Below are 12349 nucleotides of genomic sequence, written 5' to 3'. Positions count from 1 at the left end.
GAAATAAAAAACCACAACGTAAAATTCGAAATATCCCCACTCGCCTTGCTCAAATCCCCCTACTTTACCCCCAGAACCCCGCACCTGAACCCGGACATCAAATTCGACCGAAACTTCAACTTCAAGTAGTAAGTACCGAAAATAAAAAGGCCAGAACCGCAGAAGATGAAAGCGAACATCATCCTGAAATACAGCCCGACGAAATGTGGAAACTCTCTCACAAATAAAGGCGGAACCGCGTTAATTAATTTGAAAAAAGGCACACACATTCCCATTTATCAAAACGAGAAAGGCTCCCCCCTCCCCTTTCTGTTCCTTTATGCGCCACATAAATTTTCCGGCTGGATGCGTGGGTTCAAAAGATCGCGCTTTTAATGCATGCAGATGACAGCGTTATAACGTTCTACTGGCGTCATTAGCTCTTTAATAAAGCCGTGTAGACATCACTAGACGTCATGTTTGTACTGTTTGTCGGCCGTAGAGAGCTCGTTGCGGCGTATCTTAGCTGGGGCACAGGCATAGGCGGATGCGCGTTTTGGTTTTACTCATTTCCTGTTGTTGGTGAAATGGTGGGACATGACGAAGAATGAAGAGAGTCGAGTAGAAAGGTAACTTTGGAATGTGGTGGATTTGCTGATGCTGAAGGGTATCAAGGCTTCACTCAGATGTATATGGTGTCTCCAAAGAGTAATAAACATAGATAGAGGGAGTATACGCAATTTTTTTAAATGTCCCCAACATGGTTAGATTACGTTGTCGGATTGTGATATATTTTCAAATCCACAATTTTACTGTATCGTTATATATGTATATTATATTGAATTGAATATATTTATTTGGGTGATTCCCGATTAAATATGCAGATTTGAAAATTTGGAATTCGATATTTTTCCTAATTGTCGAATTTATAGTATGCAGAATATTTATTATTTTCTGTATCTATCTCCTGAAATCCAAGGTTGGGCAACTTTTGTTCTCATAACTTATTTATTATTGGTGCTATCAACATGAAACAAAAACATCTTTGGGCAGTCTTTTAGTAGAATCATTGGTATAAGAGCTTTTATATAATTGTCTAGAAATTTGTCCAGATGTTTGGACCCGTCCAGGAAGAAGAATATATCTGCCTTTAACTGATTTGTGTAACTTTTCCATTCGAAAATTTCCTAACCGTATAGTCCGAGAATCCTTGACTACGACGAATCTTCCTACAGATGCAAGCGTCCAAAGCTTGTAAAGGGTTTTTTTTTAGAGCTATAGAACTTTAAATTGCAATAAAACAACGATGGATTATTCGATTGACATGAATTTTATTTATCCGCAAGATAATCTTGTGGCATTACATTTTCAATATAATTTCTGGCATATGACCGCCACGGCTGGCTCGGATGTAGTCCAATCTGGACGTCCAATTTTCGATGACTTTTTCCAACATTTATGGCCGTATATCGGCAATAACACGGCGAATTTTGTCTTCCAAATGGTCAAGGGTTAGAGGCTTATCCGCATAGACCAATGACTTTACATAGCCCCACAGAAAGTAGTCTAGCGGTGTTTAATCACAAGATCTTGGAGGCCAATTCACAGGTCCAAAACGTGAAATTAGGCGGCCACCAAACGTGTCTTTCAATAAATCGATTGTGGCACGAGCTGTGTGACATGTTGCGCTGTCTTGTTGGAAACACAGCTCCTGGACATTATGGTTGTTCATTTCAGGAATGAAAAAGTTTGTAATCATGGTTTTATCACCATTGACTGTAACGTTCTGGCCATCATCGTTTTTGAAGAAGTACGGACCAATGATTCCACCAGCCCATAAAGCGCATCAACCAGTCAGTTTTTCTGGATGTAACGGTGTTTCGACATACACTTGAGGATTAGCTTGACTCCAAATGCGGCAGTTTTGTTTGTTGACGTAGCCATTCAATCAGAAGTGCGCTTCATCGCTAAACTAAATAAAATGGACGTAGTGCGAAATGTATTCCGCACAGAACCATTATTTTCGAAATAAAATTGCACTATTTGCAAGCTTTGTTCAGACGTGAGTCTATTCATGATGAATTGCCAAACCAAACTGAGAATTAATCACTTGACAGCTGTTAAATCGGTCGCCACTTTGAACAGTAATGCCAACTTAAAGTTATATACCTCGAAAAAAAACACCCGTTACATGAAAGAAAACAGGCAATCCCAATTTCCTCAATTTAACCCCTCTCAGATCTTGATGAAGAAGCCTATGACTGGTATATTCCAAACTAGGTTTAGTGAGTGAGAGGATTTCCCTGCCTTAACAAAAAAAAAGTCCATTCGAAAATTTCCAAGGCTGAAATTCTCTCCCCCGAGAGTTTGAATAGATTTATTATTGCTTGTAACAAACCAAAACCTCTGACTCTCGTCCAACAAGCGTTGAAAGGACTACGAAAATAGCAGTTAATGCCATCACATAAATTTCTGTAGGTAAATAAAACATGATTCTCGATTCCTCGCTTTTATTAATCGTAAAATAATTGCTGAAATATAGCGGCCATTATGTTCGGAAGTTTCGTAGCTGGCTGCTAGCGTGAATAAAAACAAATTGTTACATAATTTATGCCGCATCTTAAAAACCGGGGGGGAGATTTATAATTGTCTTGGGTTTTGTTTTATGTGACAGTGTGAAAGATAACAAAGAAACTGCGGGCCAAGTTTACAGAAATAGCTTTAAATATCCGTCGTAAACAAGCGAGCACAAGAAAGTTGTTAGATGTGGGGTTCCGATGGAGAAACGGTGGCTGCCTTGAGTTTTTTTGCCAGTGGCGTATCCAGATTTTTTCATTCAGAATCAATTGCCAAAAACGGCGTCCCAATTATTCCGAATGCAAGAGGGACTCAAAACACTTTAACATCAGACTATCTTCAACCTACAACCTACAATTTTTAGTTAATATCGAACTTAGATATGGACAAGAAATATTGAAACACACTAGAATATGTATCTTTCACATAATAACATAATTTCAACAAAATTTCGAAAAGTGATTTTATTTTTAAAAAAGTTCGCTTCAATGAAGTGTATCAAATCGATTCAATGAAGTGTTTCAAAATATTATAATCAGGGTCTAAAAATGGAGTTTGGAGTGCCACATCTATTTTATACCTCATAATATTTGATGCGCCGATCACAGCGTAGCAGGAAAATTGAGACAGTTCTATGGTGAATATCACCCCTGTCAAAGAAACTGAATTGTCATTAACTATGACTTACAGCATGGACGAGCCAAGAAGCATTCTGAAGAAAGAAAGTAGTGAAACCGAAGAATGCCAATTGGAAGAAAGTGGCATGACTCTACTGAACCACATCCCTCACAGTGAAACATTAAGAACACACAGATTAGCAGCAGAAATAGAGAATATAGTAAGGCAACAAGCCCATAAAGCCAAACGTAGTACTGATGATAAAACCCTCGGATGGAAGTTATTGTTGGAAGAGAACAACATGAAAATATATCGCCGTGAAGAAGAAGTCAATGGCATCTCTTGTGATCCAATCAAGGCTTTCTTCACCGTTGATGGAGTCACAGCTTTCGAACTTTGTCATTTCTTTTTCACTCCTAAATATAGATACGATTGGGACGTCTTAGTAGACAAGATGGTGGTAATTGAAGAAATTGGTGATGACACCCTGATTTTCATGCAGAAATACAAAAAGATATGTTTTGCTAGCCAGAGAGACTCTGTATTTTGGTCCCACATCCGGAATCTGGAGAAGGGTAACAACTCTGATCAATGGATAGTGGTCAACCATTCAACAGAACATCCTGATTATGAAGTCAGCACCAGTAAATGTGTGAGGGTACAACTTACGGTTTGTTTGTTATGCCAGACTCAGTTTGATCCTCCGGTTTCCAACACAGATGGTGTAATATCGAGGGATCAAATAAGCTGTAAGATCACCTACTCTGCAACTATAGACCCAGGTGGTTGGACCGCACCAGCTTTACTGAGGCCGTTTTATAAGAAAGAATATCCGAGATTTTTGAAGCGATTGACAACGTATGTGAGGAGTCAAACTAAGAATAAACCTATAAGATTCAGTTGAAAATAATTGAAATTTATATTGTTCAAATAATTATCATTGTAGGTCAAATAATTATGATTATATTGAGTTTCTTTCATATTACATCTGACTTTGTTGAAAAACCTGAAAGCTCTCATCAATTATCAGAAGCTAGAAAACTCGAGTCGAAGCATTTACTTCTACAAAGAATTTTGATTGTGAATTATTGAGAATGAATAGGATTTGAAATGTTTTGAGCTAAAAGTGGGTATCAGAGATGCAACCTCCAAAACTACCTAACTAAATCTTCTGTATTCAGTGTTTTTGAATAATTTTTCTGCATAATTATTATAAAAAATAATAAGAGTTTCCACAAGAAGGCTCCTATACATGAGCTCGAACATTATGACATACATAAAAAGATGAATTCGTGGCTGGAGAAATTTCTGAGAAACCGACAATTCGTGGAGAGGGTTGGAAAGTAGAACTCTTCTAGCGGAGTTCCTCAGGGCTCCGTCCTAGATCCACTTTTTTATTTATTTACCAAAGCGATTCATCAAAACATATCTCTAACAAAAAAGCTTTTTTAGCAGAAAAAAAGATCATAATTGCAGAAGGATGGAAAGAACCGAATTTGAGTACCTTATTGTTGACAAAATTCTAAAATTACAGACATTGTAATGAAATAATAAACTGTAAATCGTTCAAACATAAAGATATCACAAATACATCTCAGTAAAAAATTATCCACCATTTTCGAGGTGCTCTGCCAGACGCCCTCCATCAGAGCGTCCCTTTGTCATCGGCACTCACGCCGTCGGGACGTCTTGAAATATTCCCTAAGAGACAGCGTGCCTAAGGAGCCATCCGGAAAAAGAAGGGCGATAATTAAGAATTTCGCCGCCCAGGAACGTGATCAATGGGCACGAGATGGCGTTAGCACCCATCCAGTCCTCATTAAACCTTCGCTGAGCTCTTTATTAAAAGAATTAAAGAAATATGGGAGGGGCGGCGCTCAGACGACACACAGGGATGGAGGCTGGAGGACTTTGCACGTTTATCAGCCGGAATTGAATTAACCCAGGGCCAAGTACGTGGGGGCGTGAACTTTCCAGTCGAGAGCCATTAGTCTTTAGGGTTGTTGTTGCCGTCGACTTATAACAACTTTTTTGTACTTAAAGCCGATGGGAAAAAGTTGAGATGTTGATCTGATTAACGTCCCATTACTTGGGATTTGATTAAGATACCTTTTGTTGAATGACAAATAAAATAAAATTGGTGCGATAGATATTATTTTGTAAACTGCTGACTCAGTCAATATTCATATTTGAGAAAAAGAGAAAATTATTCCACTGTGAATGTGCATTAATAGAAAATAACATTCAACAGAAACAAAGGTTGAAAATTACTCAAAATTTAAAAAAATTGTTTCCAAACAAATTTTAAACAATAATTCATACAACTGCAAAACGAAAACAAACAAGTCAATTTCTAATTCAATTAGATTAACTATTTAATATCAAATGGAACTAAGTTCATTGAGTCTTCACCTCGAACATGATAAAACTTTATTGAAAAAGCTCTAACAGACATGTTTAGAACCCTGTTGGGTTCATCTTTAGTGCATGAAGTACAAAGATAAAGTATATCCAAATCAAATAATCTGCATATAGAGCAATGTAACAGTCCAATATTCTTTGGTAGGCTGTTGATGTAAATAACAAATATAAGAGGCCTCAGGATGGGTCCCTGAGGGATACCATGGGTGATAATGGACATGGAATAATTTTCTTGATTACGTGATGTCATTGGTTTATGGTTTAGCAAATTTGAGGCGAATAGCTTCAGTGATATCCCTCAGACACCGTAATAGTTTTTCTCTAATTCTGTGGTTATTCCGTTCATTCTTCCACATCTTGTAGAACAAAATCGTGCGAGAATATATCAGAAACGCACAGTTTTCATGGTTATATTTTATTATTCTATGTTGTTACTCCGAACTTTCCGCCACGGCTTTATCTGTCAATTCATCAAATTGCCTTGAAGAAATTTATGGAAATATTTCATTAATTTCAATGAAAATGCAATGAATTAGAGAAAATAATGTATAATACTCGTACAGAAGGCTCATTCTACCACTCGTTCATTCCAAAACTCGCCACTTCGTGGCTCGTTTTTGAATTTTGAACTCGTGGAAGAATATCAATGCCTTCTGCACTTGTATTATAAATAACTATTCTAGGCAAATCTCTTGTGTCTTGTGTCATATAGTGGAATGCCTTAAGGGTGTTCAATACCTTGTTCATACCACTGCTATTTCAGTGCTAATTTCAGTGCATTCCAATTCCAAAGTACAGGTCGGATTCATTTCATTTTTTGAGTGAACAATGACGTGATATAGTGAACTTGAAGATCCCGTCTCGATTTCCAAAAAAAAATCGATAGTATTCCGCAAATCGAACTTTGAAATTGAACACTTTCTTTAAATGACTATTCAGCTTCAGAGAGACTTCTCATTTCAAGTAACTCATCCACAAATGTTCAGTGATATTATGTGTTTTGAATTGGTGCAAAAATTTTTTTAAAATTGCTTGATTTGCTCTAATTGTAGATGATTTTCATATGGAATTATGCTTTTTGGAACGCCTCCCAAAGGTTTACGCCTTTTTGCAACATGAACGCCAATAGAATCTTGGACTGTATTTTATGGCTCGAGATGAATGACACTTTTATGATTTACGAGGGTAGGGTTTCTCTGATTGGCTAAAATTGTGTACATTACTAGTTTATGACAATATTGCACTGAAGAATAGGGAAAGGTAGAAAACTTGTTATGAATTCATTGTTAGAATTAGAAACGATACTGTTCCTAAAATATATATGCTAGCTGATTTTATTCGTAATGATGTCTGGAGAAGTACATTTTGAGCGCTTAGTATCATAAAGAAAATTTCAAAAGTCATAAAGAAATTAAGATGAAAAAAAGGTATCTGGATTTTTGCCGAAATATGGAAAATTATTAATATTTCAGAAATCTGACAAAAAATTCTCAAAAAAAAAAATTTCTTTTGAAAAACTCCCTATTCCCGAAACTCTATCTACAATATTTACCATTTAAATTTAACCCTGAAAATAGGCAATTCTTGATTAAGAAAATTTTCTCGTACTTCCTTCATTAATATTAACTTGAAAAAATTTATAGTAAAAATTTTTCGCTTCGTGAAGCCATTCTTGTATACATACCTCCTTGAAAATTTCATGTCATAAAAGTTTAAGAAATTGCAATATTTTTTTTAAATAATCTTTTTCGTTAACTCAACTCTCTTGATTTATTGCCCTAGAGAAAGAGAACAATATACATCTCTTTCAACTCGAAGAGTTGAACGTTAAATCGTTATTCCAAATTTGAATTTAAAGCAAAGAATTGTGAAAAATATTGAGAATTTTTCTACCTGAAGTAAAAGAAATATTACCAATTCAAAAGATGATTGAATCGAATATTACTTATCTTCACCTATAGCCAATAAGAGTATTGCTGATTCCTATAAGCAATTATTTATATGTATATTATATTTCCTTGAGATATTAACGAGTCCAACTCATTGTTACATTAAATCCTGTTCTGTCCCCACAATGTCAGAAAGAAGTATGGTCTGAAATTTCTCAATTTTCCTGATTCACATGGTAGAAGTTCATCCAAATATATTGCCTTCACTAATTTTTTTACGTGTCAAATGTCAAATAATCATTTTGAATTTCAGTAGAATATCAGAAATTCTCATCCAAATAAACAAACCGACAACAATAACCTAATAAATCACATGTCTTATATTCCTATACCCACTTTTGTGGTCTCCAAAGGCGCATAAAATGAGAACTCAAAAGCTTCTCGAATTTTTCATTCTAGAAATCTCAATATGCACTATTTATGATTTTCTCTGTGAAATCATACACTCAGAGATAATCATATATTTTTTCGGCAACCGTCCGGGAAGTGCTCACTTCCCGGACGCTTTTTCTCTCAGAAAGTAGCATTTCCCAGCCTAGTCCGGAAAGTACGTACTTCCCGGACTAGGCCGGAAAAGAATCATAGAATCCATAGCAACCGAGATAACGGCTGACAGTTCATATGAAATTAGTTGTCAAAGATTTGCATGTTTTTTGATCGCAATCGCAATAAAATATGGAAAGCAGAAGCGATAGTGTTATTTTACATGGTTGCCGAAAAAATATTGTACGCAACACGCCCGAAAATGGTTTTTTCGGACTCACAGACTTCCAGGACTCGCTTACGCTCGTCCTGGAATTTTGTCTATTCGTCCAAAAAAACCCTATTTTCCGGACTTGTTACGTAAATTACTATTTTTCTATTATCCATATTCGATATACGTCCATGACAGTGGTTCATTGTCATTTCTGTATTCACAATATTTACAGTAATTATCTTATTTAGTAATATATAACTAAACAAATATAACAAATTTTCCTTCTTTTGAAGAAGTTTTCCAAAGAATTTTGCTTACTTATAATAAGATTGTGATATATAAGGTTGTTACATATAATGGATATTCCTTCTGGGGGGTATATATCCCCCTTATCCCCCCCCCCCTAGGATACGCCACTGTATCTTAACTGAACTGAATTTCTAAAGTTTACAGAAACACAAATTTACTCTTTGCTGGGCTTCATCGAGAGTTGAGATTTTATTAGGGGCAATAAATACCAAACAGGCGGTTCTTCAACTTGAATGGGTGTGCCAGGTACAAATCTACCAAAAATTTTCGGGTAGCTCCATCTAGCGGAATTGCAGTTTCAGCGCAAAGTAGTCTACAACCTTAAGAAGGTAACAAAATTGAGCTTGTACTGTTTTTTCATCCATCGAAAACATCCAATATGTAGAAATGTAAGTCTCAAGTGTGTATATATTCAATGTTATATTCAAGACAGTCTAGCTAAAGCCTCGAGACGAGACCTGAGATAATTTTTCTCGACTTTTCGCCCCTCCCAACTCAAACCCATAGAATCACATACAGAAATAATAAACGGGCAATTTCGAAATTAATGTTTGATAACGCGCCTCCTTGATCCTTTCTATAAATCCACACGAGTGCCATCGGAAGAAGCCATTAGTCATCATAACTGTCACATCATCCTGAAATATCTTCTCGTCGCAATTTCAGCTGAAAGAGCATTCACCAGAGGTGTATTCGGAACATAAAAGATGGCCGAGTGGAGCACTTTATTATTAATAGCTCTAGCATCTGCATCCCAATAATTCACCAGACACCATTTCAAAGGAAATTTATGACTATGGAAACTCTCAGCTGGAAACTTATCACGAAAGAGTAACTTGCGCCCGGGTTGAACTTTTATAATTCATTCTTTTGCGGTAATCGCTTCCTAATGACCGGAAAATTTAACGTCTGTGAAAACAGAGGTCGTAAACTATTGAATTACCAAACAGTGCTGCACGCCTTGTGAATTTCATAAATCATTCTTGGTTTGTATCGTGAGAGGAATGAAGGAGTGAATTTCTTATTGCCTCTTGTTCTTGGAATCGATAGCCTGCTAATACAACACGTCTCAAAACTGAAGCTAGGCGATTTTTGAGCATAAATAAGGGTCAATCTATAACTGCTAGCTTGGATTTACAGCTAAACCTCTTCACTTATACCTCTACCAAAACTTTTAAAAAATAATTAAAAAAAAATAAATATCTTTGATATTTTTGATAGCCATGAAGATTTTATGAAGATTAATTCAAGATTGATGAACTTTTGGTAGATCAATTTGACCTTTGGATTCTTCTTGTAATTTCAAATATTGAGTTAGCTAAGTTTTCCCTTCACTCATTTGCTTCGAATTTATTGATTTTCCGTTTAAGATTTTGAGAAAATGATCCATTCTTCAATTTAATACTTTCAAACTTAAAGAAATCTAAGGAAGCCGCTATCTAGCGGCGGAACAATTGTAATAAAATACTGGAAATTGGAATAACTCTTATTTGATATCCATTTTCAGAGATTGCCTTACTTACCTTCTCTTTGCTTCTCTCCGGTGCAGAAAAACAACAAAATCTATAATTTAATTGACAACAACAGATCACAATTTCAAAATGAAATAGACATTTCATTAGAATATAACATTACAAGCTTTCACGCGTTGGTTCAGTAATATTTCAATAACTTCTAATTGAGTTGTAGAATAGAATAATATACTGAATTTCAATTTTTTAGAGGACCTAGTTGACCTATTTTTAATTGCTCCGCCGATATATGATGAATAATTTCTGAGATTTAAAACTTTTTGAAAAGAACATGTTGGACTCGAAAATCGAAATTGTAACCACTTGAAATGGTGTACTGAACAAGCACACAATAAATTAATAATTAAAATGTAACAAATAGTTGAAATATCAAGGACTATCCTATCAGTTTTATCTGCGTTAATATCAATGTATTCCTCTTCAGCTATTAAGCGTAGAAAATAAACTTTCTCAAACTCGGCAACCGGACAGCCTCATTAGAAGTTGGGACATTCAGCTCAATGTGGTCAATTCAGGATCACATTTCGGACAGGATTGGTTACTGAGAAGTGAGAGTTCATTACTAAAAGAAAAATATCAAAATTAAAAATCAGGTAACTGAAATAATTATTTTTTACTTACGAGAGTTCTATTCAAATATAACATATAATTAAACATAAAATTTATACATACATTTGGAGACATTGAATTGATAGGGTTTCAAACAAATCGAGGCTGACACAGTCGAAATACTTCTAGTGAATATAAATATGTATTAAGTACTTACATTTTTCCGGATAATGTTCTTAAGTTCGACACTTAAAACACAAATCACTGGCAGATTCAAATAGGTACTCCACGTACATCTTCACACATAGCCGGCTGAATAAAAACTAGCTGTTTATCCGATCAAACATCTGATAAAAACAAATGCAGCAGTCGGGCGAAGACAAAAACGATATTATGCCACATGTTGACTCATTTCGATTATTTTCAAGACGAGATACTGACAAAACTATATTAATTGGCCTTCAGAAACTGGAACTTGCGAATTTCATAAATTCAAAAAAAAACAAGTAATCGCATGATATTTTTTGAAACTCATCACACCCAACAAAAAACAAAAAGCTCTCAGGACTAAACAGAAATAGGGTCCTTTCTGGAATGAATATTGTAATAATGTAACAATATTTTTGATGAACGTTTTTTTCGTGCGCTTTCTCATTTCCGAATTTTGAGCCGAGAATGGTCATAAACGATAAGGTTCGACTCATATATGACTAATCTGTCCCCAAATTCGATTCTATCCGTCTGTTCAGCGTTGGTCCGCCCGTAAAAACGATAACTCTCGAACGAAAAGATCTAGAAATTTGAAATTTTCTGGATAGGATTTCGAATGTCGCAGTTAAGATTATGCATAGGCAAAATCTGATTAGAGGTTCCGTAAATATGGCCGTGGGAAATTCGAATTTAAATGTTGATTGTTGAATGACAATTTAAAGCCTCGTTCAGAATTTCATGTTGGTCACGCAACTAGAACCATAGAAAAATATCATACCCAATATACTCAAAAAAAGTTTCATTATTTCAGTTTGACCTGACGCCCATTTCTTCTATTATTAAGGGAACAAAATGATTTCCGGAACCGTGTTACAAATTTGGCCCTTTAATGAACTTAACCAGGATATTCGGACCCTCATTCTACCCTAAAAATTTCCGTTTGAGAGTTATCGTGTACACGGCGGCCGGATGGACAGAATTGATTTTGACCTTGGATTCATTCTCTGCTCAAAATTTAGAAATTACTGAAATTTGAAAAAAAAACATGCTTGACGGATATAGAGAAACAAAAAGTTCAAGAAAGCATACCCAGAACACTAGAATAGGATCAACAGAAGTTTCTTACCTTGTCAGGTCCTTCCTCACCTTACTTTTTTCCAAAAAGGTCGAGACAAGTTGAGGACCTATTCTTGTTGAATGTTGAACAATTTCCTTTCCTGTCCACTGAGCCCTGAACACAGATGATTCGGTACTTATCGATGTGCATACTGAGGGGAAAACTGAAAAAAAACATCCATAACTAAGTCTTTTTTCTATGCAGAAACCGAAAAAAAATGGTTTGCCATTAATAAGACAAAGTTGGAACCCAACCAGGAAAAACTGAACACCCTGTGTGATGGAAAATATTTTGATTGAATAGTGCTCAAGCAATAACATACCTCAATAAAAAGTTAGATTTCTATCTCTCATCCAACTAGAGATATAAAGCACCACGCCACTGTTGCAGA

The 12349-nt window shown here is 35.7% G+C and overlaps 1 protein-coding gene across 1 annotated transcript; it reads left to right on the top strand.

Annotated features, from left to right (window-relative positions):
* The first annotated feature begins 3235 nt into the window (after positions 1 to 3235).
* Positions 3236 to 4078, top strand: LOC123677142 (ceramide transfer protein-like). The gene has a single exon (XM_045613671.1). It carries the CDS (start codon positions 3236 to 3238, stop codon positions 4076 to 4078), a length of 843 nt encoding a protein of 280 aa, XP_045469627.1.
* Positions 4079 to 12349: the final 8271 nt, after the last annotated feature.

Source organism: Harmonia axyridis, chromosome 3, assembly GCF_914767665.1.
Source record: "Harmonia axyridis chromosome 3, icHarAxyr1.1, whole genome shotgun sequence".
In the NCBI taxonomy this organism is placed as follows: Eukaryota; Metazoa; Arthropoda; class Insecta; order Coleoptera; family Coccinellidae; genus Harmonia; species Harmonia axyridis.
This window is presented reverse-complemented; position numbering and strand designations above follow the sequence as displayed.

Excerpts from the sequence above, each read along its gene's own strand:
- LOC123677142 (XM_045613671.1), top strand. The coding sequence starts at position 3,236 with ATGACTTACAGCATGGACGAGCCAAGAAGCATTCTGAAGAAAGAAAGT.